The following is a 20,457-nucleotide window of genomic DNA, read 5'->3' as shown; positions in this document are numbered from 1 at the left end:
ATCTTTGGAAATTACATTATATACTGCTATTTTTGCCTTCTCTTTATGAACTGGCTGTTTGTACTCATTTGAAATGGTGCTATCAACCAACTAAACTTTCTCTTTTTCTTATTTTCGCTTTTTTTAATAATTATTGCGAAAAATTTCAATAAAAACTAGATTCAATAATAGCTGTTTTATCGTAATTCAATAATCTGACGATAATTTGTTGGGCTTGTTATTGTTGTTCCTTGTCCTCCAATTGTCTGACGGAGTCAGACAAGATCCGATAGATTGTTGAGCTTCAAAAAGTCGATGACAAGAAGTGGAGTATTGTATAAGTCTTCCTTGGAAAGGCCCAAGCAGTCAAGGATATGTTCGGCAGAGGTCCGCTGGGCTTCACATTTGGAGCAAACTGCATAAGTCTTTCTTCCTTCAAAGTACGAGAGACTATTCGTGTGTCCACTTGCCAATCTGGAAATTGCTGTTTGAGACGCTCTATCACCTATATCAGGGATGGGCAAACTACGGCCCGCGGGCCAACTGTGGCCTGCCGGAAGATTTTATCCGGCCCGCGGAGAGAATTTTTATTTGCCGATCAGTGGCAAATATAAACAATATACATCCATTTTCTCATCGACTACGTTTAAAATTATTTCTGCTTTTCCTCTTTTAACAAAGTACTGATGACACTTTTACTTTCTCTATTTTTGTTCTACAAAACATAAATTGATGGAAATAGTTAGCGCAGACAGCTTCAATTGGTAAAATGTTGAAAGCAGAAGTTCTTTATAGAATAGCCGTAGATTGGCTCCAACTAGCGTTTGTCTTTCTCGAGGAGCTGACTTATGGAATCTAATATAGGTAAATCGTACTTCACATTTGGCAGACTGCGCATTTTACGCTCCAAAGAGTGGATAATCTAACAATCATCTGAAGCAGTTGTTTCTAAATATGCCAAAGTTTTACGAATCATTACCAAAAGCTAGTTTCCAAAATTTAATATTTCATGCCCAGAAGTCAGTGCTATGTTTGCTTAATCTTATCTATGTGAACAAGAGTTTTCAACTATGAACCTTAGAAAAAATCATTTCAGAAGTAGGCTAACAGAGAAGCATTTAGCCTTTAGCATTAAAATAAGCACATCTCGCTTCCAACCTTAATATAAGCAACTTTTAAAAATGAAATCGCAATTTCCATCATCTCACTAATTATTTAAATTAAAACTTGTATATCGCTTTTTTTTTTTTAAATTTTGAAGTTTTTACTTGGCTCACAAAAATTTTTTTTTCTTGATTTTTGGCCCTCGACCAAAAAAGTTTGCCCATCCCTGACCTATATGAACAAATGAAGAGCCCGGTTCCTTGTCCGCATACCAGTTATGAGATGGGTCCACTTGCTCACTCCACTTTTTTGATAGATGGCTTTTGATTTTGGACTGGTTCTCTGAGTGGGTAAGGGCAGAGGACGAGGGCTTGATTAGTTAATCGACAAAACCGAAAAAAAGCTACTTATGTAACTGTTTTAAGACTACTATTTGAACACAATTTTCTGCAGCAATTATTAGAAAAAGCAAAGTTCGCAGGATTGCTAAAATTTGGAGAAAAAGTATTTTAGTGGTAACAGAATTGAGGGAAGTATAAATATGTTTTTATTGAAATCTATCTATCTAAAAAGAACTCAATTTAAAGAGAATATAAATGGGTGCAAAAAGATCTTTGCAAAAGTTTGGAATCCTCCTGGTAACAGAAACTTTCCAGCAACCAGTACGAGCTGCAGATTATCGCAGCAACTGTAGATTATTTTCCAGCTATTTCTTTCAGTAAATAAATAAGAAAAAAAAACCAATATATTTGAAAAAGTAAAAACTCTAAGATAAAACGAAAAAAGGAAGGTTTTTCTGCCAGACCTGAAAATAACAACCTGAGATGACAACCTGAAGACCTGAAGATGACAACTTGCTCCGGACAGCGAATAAATATTTTTAAGTGGTAGCTTATTAATTGTAATTCTTGGTTAAATAAATTCAATTTATTAGATTTTTATCTACCACTATTTCCAAATTATTCGTAGGCTTATATAATTCACCAATTTTAATAGTTGTGTCAATTTAAACCTTTTAAAAAACAGGCAAAATTAGTCAAGTACAAGTGTATTTGCGAAATTTACTTTGTAATTATTTACCGTTTTTTAAATTATTTTGGCGTGTCCGGAGCAGTTGGCATCTCTGCAAGTGTGGGGATTATTATAGATAGCCTTATAGAGTTTTTTTTCTTCCTTAAAACTTTTGACAGAATATTTGACTAATTCTGAGTGATATTTTAACTGCATGTATTTAAAATTCGATAAGTCTAAATTTTATTTTTGTGCAGGTGAATTTCAAGAAGTTGAAGATTTATTATCAAACCAAAGTTCATCATCCAATGGTTGAAACTTTAGATAAAGAAATTTTGAAATCCATGATGACGGTTAGTATAACCACAATTCAATGTGTAAAATTATTAAATGAAAAAGTCTTTACCATATTTTGGAAACATCAAACAACACCTGCAATCTCATGACGTAATCTAATCTGACGTGTTAAGATGTGTTTTTATATAATTTATGAGCTAAAACCAAAAATTTAAAACCGGTTTTAATGTCCTAAAACCAGATCTCCAAGTAGAAATATGTATGCCTTGTCATATATATTAGCTACAATTTTTATTCCTTTCTCCACTGTTTTCCTGTCACCACAAATTTTAGAAAACCGTCAGTTATATTTAGGATATACCCGCATATTCTTCATCTATAATTACTCCAAATCGAAGGGTTCGTTTGAGTCCTATATAATATTATATAACCAACATATGAATTACACATAAGGCACAGAATCAATTTAAATGCAGAGTGACTTTAATTTTAAAAAAATAAAAGATTTTTATAAGCGTTTAAGTAAATATAACAGCTAATATTCAAGAAATTTCTGATCAAAATTCTAATGAAATTAAATTTATAAATTTAAAGTGCTTCTATATGTTTGGGAGGGAGCCAAGGAACCCCATTTCTTTAACTCAATTAAGGCCGAAAAACCTATTTACGGAGAAAAAAAAATCTAATTTTAATACTTTTATTGTATATTTTAATTAAAAATTTGATTAAATCAACAATACACTTTTCTTAATGCACATGATAAACTTTCTTAATTTAGTTGCGTACAATATAAGTTGCTCATAACTAAAAGCTCTTATTTTAAAACAGACTATGGCTTCTGAAACCACTAGACAAAAAGTTGAGAAATTTTGTGGATGATTTAATGTTGTTGTCGTAGACCGTTTAGGCACTGGGAGTGCAATTGTTCTTGTTTTCCAGTAGCCCCATCTATGGCCAAGAATTCGACTTCTGCCACACCCATACATCACACACGTTTATAGGGTGGACCTGTCAGTACGTCCACAGATCGTAATTTCGAGCTGAACCAGAGAACGATCAATCTCCAATCTAGTACTCTCAGAGGTATAATTTATTATGGGAACATGGAGGACTTTGTGACTCAACAGATTCAACGTGCACCAGTCGCCATTTACTACACGGATAGTTTCAGGCCGGCTGGATTCCAGCTTCCGTTCACACGGAAGTGAGTCAAGCGTCCTACCAGCCAGGCTATCCTGCCCCGGATGATTTGATAAAGAGAGAAATTAAATTATTTTTTATCTGCGTTAAGATGAAGTTTGTTTTTATGGAGAAAAACTGGCCAAATAATATTTTAGATCTATTTAATTTTGTTTGATCAATTTTTGACTTAAATTTAGTTTAATGTTAAATTTATTCATTCTTTTACGAAGTTAGGAAAAATATGTAATGCTTTAGTGAACTCTTGACTTTGGTGAACTTTTTACTTTTTACTTTCTTTGAGTGTTTCAAAGAAATGACATAGTTGGAATTAAGCCTTTGAAAATTGGGATAAAGGCTCAAAGAATGTAAAAAATATGGATAGCCAAAGAAAATTGTAACACATCCCCCATTTCCATTGCTTAAAAAAAAATTATTTTAAATTTGAAATTTTATTGAGTGCATCGATGCATAAATATTAAATGTTTACATTTGGACTGCTTATCACAAATGAAAGAAATACTTACTACGACATAATAATGAAATATAAAGTTTATTGAAAGAAATATCAAAATAATATCTAAAAATCTCTGCATAATTTCAAAATATTATGTTTGTATAATTATATATGCGCATTATCTGAGAATTTGCTATTACCCGAAATTAGGACTTTTTTTGGGGAGGGGGGGGGAGGAGGGATTTAATAAAGTGGTGCGCAAATTTGTCGAGTTTTCCGAACCCGACAAATTTCGAAGGAAAATTACGAAATCAAGATTCTCGCTCAGAAATTAGGCAATTGCTCTGGACTAAACATATTTTTTAAATCATTTTTCTGAAATAAAATTGAATTTTTGAATTTTTATAAAACGATATTAATTCGTAATGATGGTGGGCTTGATCTTGCACCAGTTTTAGCGTAAATCAATTTTTTTTAGATTATTGTTATAGATTTCATCACAGTTTTCTGAATGCCGATTTTTTAATAAGATATAATTACGACAAGTTAATTTCAAATCACGCATTTGATAATAACTTTTGGATGCACGTATTTGATTTGTTCCGTAATGAATTCACGTTGTTTTTTGAACCACTTTTTTCTACGTAATTTTTTATATCCCAATATTATTAATATGAAACTATTGCGACTTATTCATGAATCTTGAATCTCGAATCGTTTTTACCACGTCAGTTTCATCTTATGATATTTCATTGTAAATCCATGCGGATAGCAATCATAATTCCATAGTTACAGCTGTGACTTTCAACATGATTGTTTTAAATTCCTATTTTTTTAACACGATTTTATTTCAAAACTCGGAATCCGAAGTTTGAAGAATACGCGAGAGGGATATGATAAGGGAAAATTGGATTTTTTTAACCGATACTTGTTGAAAACACAAGCGAGATCTGGGAAAAAATATCGCTCTTGTTCAACTCTCGGATATGATTTTTTTACATCAGATTTTTATCAAAAAGCAAAAAAATTAGCCGCCGCCCAAAATATATAGGTCGCCAATGGCGAACAGTTGACCCTATTATATGAACCCTTAAATAGGACATAACTCAATTTGCGTGTTAAAGAAAAAAGACTGCACGAAATACATGTTTGCAGAAATGAGCATATATAAAACTCGTTTAACCCTTTGATGGTTATAAACAGGTTCAATTCGCAATCGAATCGTGCTTCATAATGCGGCTCGGGAGCAAGATTTCGACCGAAATGGTTAGAAACGAGCACTACTCGCGTAGTGAAAATTTTTCCCCAATGAGAGCTGACGAGCTGAGCTCGTACGCCACTATTATTCTGCATTGATTATGTTACAAACGAATCCTACTCGCGAAATTTAGTTAGTTTTACTGTATACAGATGGCAGTAAGGGTTCCATGAATTTCTTTTCATGATGAAGGGGGGGGGGGTTCTGATCTTGTTCTTTTTAGGCGTATTTTGGTGCGTTTTTTAGGGAGTTTGTAAAGTAAAATGGCTCAAAAGCGATAGTTAGATAATTATGATAATGATTGCGATATAGAAAGCTTATCAAGTATATCACCATGTATACCATGTTTAAAAGTATGTCACACACAAAAAGATTTTTAGGTAATTACTGTATTTAAATGCTTCATAAAGTTTTACATTTGTTGTATTTATTTAGTCCTTTCAATTTAATATTTGTCTCATATTTATAATGAGCTATTATTATTTATATAATTGATTATAATCATTTATAATTTACTATTTAATAATTATCATTTATCAATTATTTTAAAGTACGTAAAAATTTTTATTTATGTACTACGAATACTTTAAGCAATTTTTAAAACGTGTGAGGGGAGCTATCTACGCCATCGCCAGAGAAGGGTGACATTTTCGGAAGAACGGTGGGGGATAACAGCTGCCACTTTCGACTACTGTTTACTCATAATACTGCGCAAATTAAGTAAACGGAAACTGCTCTTTTCCCTAACCGTCAAAGGGTTAAAAAGAAATAAATACAGAATTGAAATCTAAGTTTTTCAAAAAACTATATTTTATAGATGATTATTATTCCTCTGTTGTCGGAAAAAGTCAGGCAAAATTCAAAAGATCTTTACTTTTGAGAAGTTCAGCCTGAGAAATGAGTTAATGTTGATGATAGTTCTCGGTAAGAGGAAAAACAATCTAAGGTATGCTCGGCAAAAGACCGTTGATCGTAAATATTGGTTCAGGGCACAAACAGCTTCTGGCGCCCATATCACGAGAGAAAATTTATGTGGCAACTGGTAAATCCGGTATGCTTGCTCGGGGAGAACAAAACATGAATATTAGAAACCATGCTGGTTTTTAACGTGTAAGCCAGAAACAAAGTCATAAAGAGTCGGTAATATGTTGATTTAAGGAATAAAGCGCTAAATAAGAGGCATTTTGGCTTTTGCGCCAACTGAATTTTGCTGGAAAATTAGATATCTCAAACATTTTCTTAAAAAGCCAAGTCTATTTTCTGTAGTGGCTGTGACCTTTTACATTCAACGCGTATTTTAAACTATATCAATTTTTTTAACACGTTCACGCCGGGGTGACCCACCGGTGGGTCACGCTAGATTGTCTCATCTTGGCAGTGCACCAGAGTAAAAACTGGTAACAATAAATTTCATTTTTCAGTTTTTTTCCGAGAATAATAAAAATCCATAACTACCAATTGTTTTTAACGGATGCAATTTTTATATTGAATTGCTTCTTAGCCGCGATAAATTTCCTTACAGTGAATTGTTATTGTTGAGAATAGATGAACTAATCCCGAATACTATCTAATATTGAAATAGTTCTTCTACCAGTATTTTCACTTTTCCCGGTGTTAAATATGCATTTTGGTCAAAGACTATTTTTCCAAACGCATTCTCAATTTTTTTGATTTCGAGCTAGAACCAAAATAAAAAGTTGAGCACGTAAAATTCCTTTTGTGAAAAGATTTGTTAAAGAACAGGTAAAAAATACTATGTTTTGTTTTTCTTCTAGTTAATTTAATCACAGTTTTTTTTTCTTTTAGGCAATCCATCATTTCGTACAAATCTATGGTGCGACAGCAGAAGAAGTTAATATAAAAATGAACCTTGCACCCAATATGGTCCATCATTCCTTAGTTAAAAGTTCCGAACCTACTGTTTTTAATTCTACTGCTGGGAAGATGAGTGAAGTCAACGTACCTTTAGAGTTTCTAAAACTTCTTTTTGGAAAATCAAACTTCTCTCTTTGGATTTTACTTGGTTTTGCATTTCTGCGTAATCCATTGTTATACAAAGAAGAAAATATCCCTTTCTACACTAAATACCAGAATAATATGTACAAAGAATTCGACAGTATGTTGGATGAAAACTCTGTTTTTATATGCCCGACTATTTTCTTCTCAGCACCTCGTCCTTACCAAATGATACCGTATCTCTATAGTACAGTATGGTCAGCTATATTCTCCATACTTGGCTTTCCTGTAACTCAGGTCCCAATAGGATCAAATCGATCTGGAATGCCTTATGGTATGCAGATAGTAACTGCTATGAACAACGATAATTTGAGTTTAACTTGCGCAAAAGAACTTAGTAAGTTATTTGGAGGTTGGATTCCACCAAGTTGATTATGCTTTACAAGAAATTTGTTCCATCTATTTCTTAAACATTTTATGTATCTGTTTAAGAAGGAATCTTGCTAGCTTTAGACACGTGGAGAGACAGGAGAGCAGTTTCCACACTTCTGGAAAGGTTTCTTAAGATAATACAATGGATTACTAGTCATTTTTTGACTGATTTTTTTTATTGTTAACTGTTAACCAAGCTTATAGCAAAATGTGAATATTCACCACAGCTTTTTTCCAAATCTGTTCAAGCACTGGTTTTGTGGTTTGCTGCAAAAACAAGCAGAGATCACTACGCAACAAAACCACTTGATCCTCTTTCCAGGCATCGAGTGTCAAAACAGTGTTCAGACAAATATTAACAGCGAGAGTGAGTCAGTTAACAGGCTCCATCTATCATGTGTCATTCATTATACATTATCAGATTTCAAAATACAAAAAGTATTTAATGCATAAAAAAACTATTTGTGATAAATTATAATTTTCAAAAATATATTAAATACTTTCAATGCTCTGTTTATTACATCAATGTAGTTTTGGCAAAATTTATAGCCTAAAATAATTTTTCAAAAATTTTTATAAACTGTTAATGAATCTAACTAAGTAGACGCTCTGACAATAGTATAGTTTGCTTAAACGAGATGTAAAATATGTTAAACAGTACACCTTATTTTTGCAAAATTTGCATACGTACAAAAATTCTTAAAGGAAACCGGTCATACTTTTTATACAGTTACTTTTTGAAAAATAAATTGTTTGTAAAATCTTTAAAAATGCGACTTTATAAAACTATTGTCAGATCAATTGTGGCATATGCAAGTGAAACCTGGACAATGACCAAAAGAGATGTAAATGACCTACTGATGTTTGAATGAAAGGTCCTGAGAAAAATATTATGACCTATTAATGATAGAGGCGAATGGAGAAAATGGAATGGAAAAATCATTAAGGGGAAAAAAACTGTTCGCTTTATGAGACTGCAGCGCCTCTCATGGCTGGGAGAGACAATAATTACGGCTAGAAAAAGATAATCAACTGCACTCCTTTGGAAACCAGGCCCAAAGGCCGCCTAAGAAAAAGGTGGAAGAACGACGTTCTTGAAGATTTGAAAATTATGAAAAACAGTAGGTGGAGGGGGAAGTTAAAAGAGAATGGAATAGAATTGAGGAACAAGCCAGGGCACGAAGGTCTGCAGAGCTATAGAAGAAGCTATATATATATATATATATATATATATATATATATATATATATATATATATATATATATATATATATATATATATATATATATATATATATATATATATATATATATATATATATATATATATATAAATAAATACAAGAAAACACTAAGAAAGTTAAGAAAAACAATAAGTAACATTTATTGCGCTTAAGCTGCAAGTAAACAGCACTCATTAGATAAGTTCAAAATGAAGAATAAAACAAAGAAAAATTATAGACATATGAAAAAAAGGGGGTGGGAAATAATAAGTAAAAAAAAACAACAAAAATTATTTTATTTAAAAAAAAAAAAAAAGTGAAATGTTAATTAAAAAACTGGAAAAAAAGCCGGAAAAAAAAAGATATAATCTTTTCTTCAGCCCACACGATTATATCCGCAAAACAGAGTGCTTTCTGATATTGTATCAATAAAGCCAAAGCAAAATATATTAATACAATAGTGTGAGGAGCACTCAAAAAAATGTCGTTTTTTTTATAAAATAACTACAAAAAATAGAACATAAAAAGTAAATATAACATGTAAAAACAGATAATAAAATAAAATAAAAAGAAAAAATAAAATAAAAAGAAAAAACATTAAAAAGGGGGGACTATAAAGCGAGTAGCAAAACTTACATGGACAGTTATTTTTCAAGAATGATTTAAAAATCTTTTCGCAGAAAGATTGCCAGATTACAAAATATGAAAACAAAAGCGCAAATTGAGTGTAACAAAAGGGTTCTAAAGTGTCGTTCTTACTGCACTGCTGAAGTGATTTGTTATTCTGAGTTTTGATTTGTTAGTTACCAAGGATGGGCCCGAAATGGATGTGCACAAGGTAATATTATACTGGATAATTTTAAAAATTGATCATAAATAGTTTCAGAAGATAGATGTTTATTTAAGAAAAAATATAAAATAGAAAAGAGAAACATAAATTGCCTGCTTTGCAAATAATTTTAGCCGCGGATTTGCACGATATGGATTAGTAGGGGAGAGTGGGGTCAATTGTAACATTTTTTACTTAACTATTTTTAACTAACAAAAAATCCAATATATTACACAAGCCTGCGAAATTGAACTTTTTGAAAAATACAAGAGAGGTTATTGTTGATTTATATGTTATTTGATGTGCTGATTTCGAAAATGACCTTCATTTTTCCCAATCACATCAGGATTTTTTATAAAATCGATATTAATGTTTTTACTAAAATCCTATTTGGAAAAGAATTCTCTCAAGCAATTTTGCATGTACTAACCGGTAACTGTTCTCTTCATTCATTTTGATCTATGTAAAATTTAATCTTGTGAAAGAAAATTGATTTTTGAGCTATCAGCTAATTTTTATAGGTTAGAATGAATAAAAAATACTGTTACCAGACCGCAGAAGTCACCTCTGCAATAAAACAATAAGTTCCTTGTGTTCAACATTTTTACATCAGTTTCTAGAAGAAAATCACCAACATACCATTTTAATTTGTTTTTATTGAGATAACTTACGTAAAATTGACGATTAACCAAGAATAACAAATATTGTGTATGTGTATATGAAAGTTTGAAACAAAAAACAAAACAAAAAACAAAACAAACTAAGCAAGCAAAAAACAAAAGAGAAAATTCTCTATTTAAGTATATACTCGTTTTCCTCTGAAACTTATTTTTGATGATCTTCTTTTATGCTTAATCTCAGGTTTATTCCGAGCTATAATCCAAAAGTAGTCAGCGAACTTGTTCTTGTCCCATCTTCCTTGATATTTACGCTCCATATCTCTGATATCTTGATGGAACCTTTCCCCTCGTTCTTCGCTGACTACTTCTAAATTTTCAAGGAAAAAGTCCACGTGAGTGAAGGAAATGCATTTTTACACTCATGAAGGAACCTAACGTTTTAAATTTGTCCAGCATTTTCATTACAATTTCCTTATAATCATGATCCTTGGAATAACCCAGAAATTTACTGACGACATCTTTGAAAGCAGCCCAAGTTTCTTTTTCCGTTTCTGTCATGTTAGTCTCAAATTTTTTATCCTTCATGAATTTGCAGATATCAACAAATATCCCTGGATCAACAAATATTCCTTCTTTCAACTTAGCTTGGGATAAACCGGGAAACTTCTTGCATAGGTATTAGAAACAATTACTATCTTTTGGAACAGCCTTGACAAACTGCTTCATTACACCTAATTTCATATGTAGCGGAGGTAACAGTAATTTTTTCGGATCAACTAAGCTGTTTAGAATAACGTTCTTGGTACCTGGGTCAAAACGTTGTCTTTTCGGCCATTCTTTTTTGACACAATGTTGAGTCTTGTCACGGCTGTCCCACTCACAAATGAAACACGGGTACTTTATAAATCTCCCTTGTTGACCAAGAAGCATGGAGATAATTTTCAAATCAGCGCAAATATCTCAACTGTGGTTGATATATTTTATTTTGTTCAGGACGAGAGCCAGGTTTTCGTAGCATTCTTTTAAATATACTGAGTGTCCAACTGGTACTGATGCATACTGGCTCCTATGATAAAGAAGAACAGCTTTGAGGCTTCTTTCAGATGAATCTATAAACAGCCTCCACTCATCTTTAGATGACATTAAATTTGCTGATCCAGGAACATCAGAACAATAGACCAAGTTCTCCTCTTCATCAAAGTACTTAATAAATTCCTTTTCACGATTCCTGTACCAATAAAATAATGTTCCTTTGGCCAATAAGTTTTTTCTTTCAGTCTGGAGCCTAACAATTCAGCTGCCTCTTTCAAAAGGCCAAGATCTCTAGTCAGATCAATAAGATCAACCTGAGAGGAGGGCTGAGGTAAACCGACTAGAGATGGTTTATATTCGATATCGGAGCCTTGAACTTCTGGATGTTCCGAGTCTGAAGACTCTTGAGAGATGATTGGTAATTCAGCTGGAGGCAGAGGCACATCAGGTCCATGAGGAACGGGGCGTATGGCCGATGGAATGCTATCAGGATAAGATATTAGTCGTTGATTTTTCCGGTTATACCCACGAACATGACTGGAACAAAAATAACAATCATCAAAGTGGTTTTGGGGCTCCCTCCACGTCATAGGAATTCCAAATCGTAAAGCAGTCTTCTTTCCTTGATGCAATAAGAGTAGATCATTGAGACACTGCACACAAATTTTATGAGGTGCCCAAGATTTGTCCTGATCTCCGAGTTTCATGCCAAAATATGCGAGATAAAGTTGTCTTACATAGTCTATAATGCTCCTCATGCGATTTTTAACAGCATTATATTCGCCGCATGTATCACAAAAGTCATCTGGGAAATTTTCACAATGTTTTGAACTCAAAGCCATGTTTCACGAAACGCACAGAAAAAGCTAACTTTAAAATGACTCCCTATCACGCTTTCTAGGGTTTCTGAGAGGTCAGCGGACCTAGATAAGGATTCTCACGGCGCTATTGGTAGGAAGACATTGTTACAGAGAGAGGGACAGTGACAAGAAGTAGTGATAGAGGGGTACTTTTATAGATTTGACCAAATTAGAATGCTGGTCAGTCAAGAAGGGAAGAAATTCAAAAACGAAAACTTTTTTATGGTAAATGTTCGTTAAAATTCCAGTAAAATTGAATTTTTCTAAAAAACGTGACGTGATGGACATTTTTCATTATTATTTTCCATTTCAGCACCAAAAAATACATTAAGTTCATCTGTCAGACCTCTTGTATTTTTTTCATCGCAGGCCTGTGTTATTAGTATTAATTGACAGACGAGTAAAGTAGACTATCCTCTACTAGAAAAAAAAATAAATGCCTAATTTTAAATGTTATTATATTAGTTATTAACAATTTTTGACAGTCGAGCACTTGTTACAATTGTCCCCACTTACGGGGTCAATTGTAACAGTTCATAAATTCAACTAAAACATAGTTAATTATACATAGTATCATAGTTGTGATATATTTCTTTATTGATCAAAATATTAGTGATATTTTAGGAGTAAAAATAATAATGAGCAGAGACCTAAAGGGTTAAGCTTTTAACTTTAAGGGGTTAAAAATTTTAATTTATGCTGTGAAAGGTGACAAATAAAATAATGCACATGCAACATAATATAAATGATATAGGAAACTATTGGTGGTTCTTAAAGACTTAAGTAATGGTTTGTAAACATAAGATTATTTATTTTCAGCTGTTACAATCGTCCCTTTACTTATTGTTACAATTGTCCCCAAGACGCCATTTCAGCTTCATTTGTTAAAAACAATGCTAGTTAATTAGCAAAACTAATCTTTTTTTTTATTGAAATGTTAATTAAGGTGTCCACTTACATATTCGGTTACTAATTTTTATTTGTTTAAACAAAATTACTTTGTTACAATATAATATTCTAATACCAAAAAAAGTACTTGCGTGGCGTGAAAATATCTTTTGTGATCTAACTCTTTCAAAAGTACATAAAAATGATTGCCATCAGGGGTGTACATGTAGATTTATTAAATACACCTTGTGCGCCACCTAGGAACCAAATCTAGAACCCGACACTCGAAATTTTTGCTGTGTTACAATCGTAACCTGTTACAATTGACCCCACTCTCCCCTACATAGAAAAATTATTTAAATTATCAAAAAAAAATTTTAATAGATAATTTTTAGCACGGATTTGCCCGAAATGGATTTGCACATGGAAAAATTAACAAAGAAAAAATTTTAGCAGATAATTTTAACCACGGATTTGCCCGAAATGGATTTGCACATGGAATTATATAAATTAATAAAGAAATTTTTCGCAAACAATTTATCCACGGATTTGCCCGAAATGGATTTGCACATGGAAAAACTGTGTAGATTAACAAGGGAAATTATTTAGCAAAGGAATTTTTAGTAAAAAATTCTAACCACGGATTTGCCCGAAATGGATTTGCACATGGAAAAACTGTGTAGATTAACAAGGGAAATTATTTAGCAAAGGAATTTTTAGTAAAAAATTCTAACCACGGATTTGCCCGAAATGGATTTGCACATGGAAAGATTAACAAAGAAAAAATTTTAGTACATAATTATAGCCACGGATTTGCCCGAAATGGATTTGCACATGGAAAAATTACATAAATTAACAAAGAAATTATTTAGTAAATAATTTTGGCAATGAATTTTGGCCTGAAATGGATTTGCACATGGGAAAATCATAAAAATTAACAAAAAAAATGTTTAGAAAATATATCCACCAAAATATACGATTAATTCAATGATTTTATATAAAATTTTATTACATTAGTTGGGTATCCATTGTTTTTTATCAGATTTTGAAAGAGTTTATCGATTTGTATTTTGGATAAATAAATATTACTACATATTCTTTTAATTCTGTTCATTTCATTAAAAGTGGTATTTAAATAGATGCTCCTAAAAACATTAGAATTCCAAGTAACTAGTTTATTAATATTAAAATTAAAATCATTTCTTTTATCGTATAAATCAACAAAGCAGATATTTTCAACTTTCATAATACCCAAATCCAAAAAATTGAAATTAATATTATCATCATGATTACGAAGTAAGATTAATTCCTCAGGGTATATATCCCTCATATATATATATATATTATATATATATATATATATATATATATATATATATATATATATATATATATATATATATATATATATATATATATATATATATATATATATATCGTGAATTTTGAAAGTCGAATAATTATGAAATATCGAATAAAACAACGAAAATTGCAACTTTCAGATTTCTTTAGTAGAACCCAAAGTAACTAACTTCACTAACCAGCAAATGTTTATTTGTTATTCAAATAAAATGTTCAATTCTATGTTTTTCCTGCAATAGAAAGAGGGTTTTGTTTAACTGCTTCTCTGATTATCCCGAGTTAACCCGGGTATGTATATATTGCAAATATTTATTATCCCGAAAAAACTCGGGCGTAGCAGAATTTGTCAGTACGTTTGGTTTTATCACTTTTTTACTCGGACGGAAGCAAAAAAATGAATAATTATAATAAAATAATAATCTGCTGTGATTGGAAGTTTGCCAAGTTTTGTTTGGGAGCTATGCTGTTGGATTGTGGGACTGCAAACGTGTTTTGTGCAATTGCATATATGATGGTTGCTGAATTTACATAAAAAAAAGAAGAAAAAAAAATGATGCATCATTCCATTGGTATTTGGAAAGTTTGTGTTGTCTCTTGTTTTAAAAACTATCATACAGAGACTAATATTAAACCTTTTTCATTTTCCCGAGATAACTCAGAATAGTAAATTGATGGTAAATTAAATGTTTTTTACACATAAAAAATTGAAAGTTCAACTTAAAATTTTTATATTATTTTTTGTTTTAGTTCCATGTATTTATTAATGGAATAAAAAAATATTATGATGTTTTGCAATTTTTTTTCTTCAAAAAAAATTGAGAAGGGAAATGGGTAATTCGAAGATCACATTTCTTGCTTTCCATAAGCAGAATGTCCTTAAGGACATTCTGCTCGAGGAAAAAAATCGAGGGAAATCAAGGAAAAAAAAACTAAGCTTTCAGATAAAAATAGAACAACAACTTCGCAATCTATTCGGATCATCAGATATATTCCGATTAAAAAGGGTCAGATAATCAAGGTTCTATTGTACAGGAAATATATTTGCAATTTTCTTAGCGTCGTATAAAAAAATAAATAATAAATTGTTAGAGAATTATGACACCTAATATATCTGATATCTGATTTTGGAATGAGACATCTGATATATTTGGTTACAAGGACATTTAAATTAATTAATTAATTATATTTAGTTCTAATATTAAATTTTTTTTTAAATAATGAAATAAAGGCTCAAACGGAGATTATTTGTTGTCGCTTAGTGTCAAAAAATTATTGAATATTACTTATTAATATCCTATATGATTCTTCGACCAATACTATTTAATTCCCAGCGCCATCATCACTCCTATTAGCGTATTACGACATTGCCAGGTGTGATTTCTTAAGCAGTTTTAATCCTGATGATTTGCTCTTGCACCCTTAGAAGTTATTGTTGAAGTCAACATTTATGCAACCCCCTGTAATATATAACGTTTTAAAAATTGTACCTTTTGACAACAAGAAAATAAAATAAAATTATCAATTAAAAATTGTAGAAAGAGCGATTGCAGATTTAAAATCAGGGACGTGAAAATATCCAAGATCCATACAAAAATCTTCTTTAGCAGTCGTTAAAAGAAACTTTGTTCTCCAACTTGTTCGTATATATTACGGTACTCACGAATGCCTTATTTTTTTTCAATAAAATATTAATGATAAAACAATTAAATTACACTCTTCACCACAGAAACCAAACATGCAAGCAAAATGCTAATATTGGTGCCTTATGAAAAAAATAAGAATGCCTTTACTTAAAATTTGTGTTTTTCTTAATGTGTATAAATTATAAGATTTCTAATAAATTTCAAAGTGATTGAGTGCTATGCTAATAAAAAAATCTAGTTTGGAACTATTTTTTTTATATAATACCAGGCCCCGCTCACCGATCCTCGCAATTAGTTCTAATTAATAATTATTTTTCTTAAGCGTCAATATTTTCCACAATCACGCATAACACTTTGCTTTCAAAATACACAATTTATGTAATTTTATATAGAAAAATATGAAACTTTAAACCAAGTCGGTTAAATAGTTCCAGAGAAATCGAAATTTAAATATCTGAATTTGTTGAAAAAAAATTCGATTTCTCTTGTTTTTGTTTAGATTTTGTATTTTTCCATTAAAATTACATTATTTAAAATGATCTAAAAATTTGAAAATCTTACAATTCAAATTTTTTTGATTATTAATAAATAAAAATTATAGTAATTATTAAAAATTATTTTCTATAGAATTTTCTTCAGATACACGAATATTATGATTGTATGCAAAAATTGACTGCAAAATTGCTTCTAATTCGCTTAAAAAAGATAAGAAAAAAGTAAAGTTAACATAAAGGGTTCCAAACTTTCGACTGCTTGTCTGACAAAACTAGTGAGATTACTTTTTCCAGATTGCGGTTGCCCCCTATATATGATGGCAGTCAAAAATCATAATCCAGTCGAACAAAAGGTTTGCTTATTAAGAGAAAGTACATTTTCATGTCTGACTTGATAATTTAAAATACTGCGGCACTAACTATTTGCAAATTTGAGACCACCTCTCGAAACGTTAAGATTGAGATTTAGTACGTGAACATCCAATTATTAGATCAACAGTTATTTGGGGCTGAAGCTCCTGTTTTTATAGCTTTTGTTCAAAAAAAAATTAAAACCCAAAACAGTGACGATGACCCCTATGGTTTTAAATATAAATACGAAGTTGTTGTTTTTTTTTTGTTGAGAAACCAATGACATTTTAAGGGATAAGTGGGAAGAAATGATAGGAAAAAAGTGAACAGTTTATTTAAATAAACAAACTGTTCTACACTTTTGTTTTCGCGAGGTCGCATGTCGAATATTGTAGACCACTCTACAGCATTAGGCGTTGCCCTGGGTGCACCACAAGAAGGTAGGTCTACGTAGTACCCCTTTTAAGGGAGAAGTTCAGGCTTTATTTATTGCATTGAAGAAACTATTATCTATTCCCTATAAGTTTGAAAAAGTTGTTTCCCAGGCTACAATGCAAGCAATTAGTTCCTAAGAAAACATTTTACTGGATAAGGTACATCAAGCATGGTACAAAATGCAACATATGCAGAGGTGCCACATATCTAAAAAGCTCAAACAAGAAGAAGAGAAGAGAAGGTACACCAATGCCGGGAGCTCATCAGGCTTCTAGTACAGAGGAACAAAAGCGTCCAGTGGATTCCCAGTCATTGTGGCATTAGCGGTAACGAGCAGGCTGACTTTCTTTCTCGAAAGAGCACTCAGTTGATTCAACCAAATTGCTCTGGACTGTCCTACCACTCCATTTAACTATATTTAAAATACATATTGAAAATGAATGCATCTTCTTGGCTACGCACATACAACGCCATCATTCCAGGTGCTCACGGGCGCAGCTACAGATAAAAGTGTGAAGTGTCCTCTTGGCGGACAAGTACGAATTTAGTTCAAGTTCTTCTTAGCTACGAGATAGTATTAAGAATAAGAACCGGAGTGAGGCAGATTTAGAGTCAATACCAAACAGGCTCCGCCGAGATGCTGTAGCCTTCTTTCATCTCCTAACAGGTCACGACTGCCAGGGAGAGCACTTGTATCACTTACATATCTATGACCATCCTGATTGCCGACTATGTCATTCTAAAGAACCTATGAACCGATAACATCTCCATTGCTGTAGGTCAGTCCACGGACTTGACTCCGAGACTGCTTAATATTGGCGTTCGAGAGAGCTCATGGGGAAATGACTTCAGTCTTTCTTTTACTTCTTGTGTTTCCATCTGATGTTTAGTTTTCTTCTTTGTTGTACTTGATTAATTTTCTCGAAATTGGAAATAAAAAAAAAACAATTTGGTTTTCATTGTATTTATTAATTTACGCAGATATCCTAATAATTTAAACTAACTTTTTATTTATACATGTTAGTTACAATAAAGGACTTAAAACTGTTGCCTCCAAACACTGAAATTTATAATTTTGAATACAGGAAACTTCTAGAAGATATTTTTTTAAATGAATATAAAACAAGTTTTAATGTATATTTAACTTGAATAATACGTTTAGAAATCACTAGTTTAGCAGGATGCTTATGTGGCATATTTTAATATCCTATTTTAAAAAGAGCATGCTTACCTAACTGGACTAAAATGAATAAGCATCTAACGTGTAAATGTAGTGCTCTATTTGCGAAACAATTTGAAGCAAACTACGGAAGCAGTGGGTAGGTCAGCAGGAGAGGAACCCTCTAGTATTGCGCTTCCCATTTTCTTAGGGCAATTGAACGCTAAATGATCGACTTATAAATGAAGTATATGAAGACAATTGTGAGCGTATCAATAATATATTATTTTGGAAATATTTAAGAAGAAAGATGAAATTCAACAATCTTAACAACAACAATCTTACAAATTCAACAATCTTAAGTTTTATGTCAGACAGTTGAGTCAGACAGTCCGATTCCTAGAGCACTACCTAGTTCTCAATTTGTTTCTGGTGTATAAACGTAGACTGGAAATGAAACAAAGAAGCCGAATTATGGATTTTTTTGAAATGAATGTTTAAAAAGAACTGCCCCAAATTGGTTATACCAGGGAACCATATTTTCTTATATAGATATTTTATTTTGATTCGACACAATGGGAAATACTTATGCAGTTTTTCATAAAAACATGTATTTTTTTATAATTTGTTCAAGATATCATTTGTTTTTCATCATCAGTTTTCATCAGATATCATCAGTTTTATTTTAGATAACTCCATAAAGGCAATCGAAATATTAAATAAACAATGGATTATTGGAACGAAGTACAAATACAGGTTTCAAAAATTATTACTGGTTAAAAAAAAAGCCCTCTCAGAATTAACCCATGAAATCAAAAATTTCACGAATACCATTTGGGAACCTTATTTCATGTGTATTATATATAATGTAAAACATTTGTGCTCAAAAAACAAATGTCAAAAAAAGTCAAAAAACGGATGCAATTTTTTTTCGCGCAGAAAATGAAACAAACTGAGCTATAAATAGGACAAAATTGAAAGGATGCAGGAGAATAGCTCCTATAAGCAAACTACTCGCCATATTTGTTTTACTTTTATATCATGCCCTACCAACCAGGCTATCCTGGTTGGGGCATGGGGTCCATGCCAAGAGGTTGTGAGTTCGATCCCCGCTGGGGGAAAACTCCCCGTGTAGTAAATGGTGATAGATGCACGTTAAATCTGTAGGGTCACAAAGTCCTCCAAATACATAAAACAAATCAATACCTCTGGGGAAAGCCATGATGGCTCAGGGGATAGAGCATTCGCCCTCCAATGAGAAGAACCGGGTTCGAATCGCAGCGATGACTGGTAGATACGAGCGGTCGTATTCTTGGTCATAGATGGAGTCACTGAAGAACAAGAAACGCACCCTCTGCATTAAATTTGCTTGGTTTCGCCAAACAGGTTTGCTGATATTGGCAAGTTATATTAGAAACAACAACAACATTTATATAATGCAGTCACATGTGCAGCATAACTAGCTTAGTCGGTTAGAGAGTCAAACTCAAACGCGAAGGTTTTAGTTTCAATCCTCCTTCATGGGCCAGTGTTGCAACTGTGATGAAGTGCTATGTTTTTGACAGTTTCCGTTATTGTGGTTTAACTATGCAATATTTTACGGATGAATTAAATAGTTAGCATCCATAATTATGTAATTAGGTTAATTAAGCTTTTGTAGATTAAACACTATAAATACAATTATGGTCAGTACTAAATATACAAAGATGAGTAAATATTGAGAAAAAATAAAAGGTAATAATAAAAAAAAATTGACGAATCCACTAAAACAAAAAAATATGAAATAAAATAATTTAAAAACACTAAAAAACTGAAAAAGGTAACATCTTTCCCATGCTTCTGCTCGAAAAAAGTGGGAAATAAAATTCTATATGTAACTGTTCTATAT

The 20,457-nt window shown here is 31.9% G+C and overlaps 1 protein-coding gene and 1 long non-coding RNA gene across 4 annotated transcripts in view; one reads left to right on the top strand and one right to left on the bottom strand.

Moving 5' to 3' along the window:
* The window catches only part of LOC107455517 (fatty-acid amide hydrolase 2-B), a 37,146-nt gene extending 28,962 nt beyond the window's left edge, over positions 1-8,184 (top strand). For all 3 annotated transcript variants that reach the window (XM_087164042.1, XM_087164044.1, XM_087164043.1), the window contains 2 exons: positions 2,352-2,447; positions 7,092-8,184. In XM_087164042.1, coding sequence (XP_087020168.1) covers positions 2,352-2,447; positions 7,092-7,673 — 678 coding nt within the window. In that variant the 3' untranslated portion in view covers positions 7,674-8,184. The remainder of the gene's footprint in view (positions 1-2,351; positions 2,448-7,091) is intronic.
* The window catches only part of LOC147809408 (uncharacterized), a 67,414-nt gene that overhangs the window by 44,770 nt on the left and 2,187 nt on the right, over positions 1-20,457 (bottom strand). The window lies entirely within an intron of this gene.

The sequence above is a fragment of the Parasteatoda tepidariorum genome, chromosome 5 (assembly GCF_982258835.1).
Source record: "Parasteatoda tepidariorum strain Cologne lab strain chromosome 5, Ptep-v5.0, whole genome shotgun sequence".
Taxonomy (NCBI): domain Eukaryota; kingdom Metazoa; phylum Arthropoda; class Arachnida; order Araneae; family Theridiidae; genus Parasteatoda; species Parasteatoda tepidariorum.
This window is presented reverse-complemented; position numbering and strand designations above follow the sequence as displayed.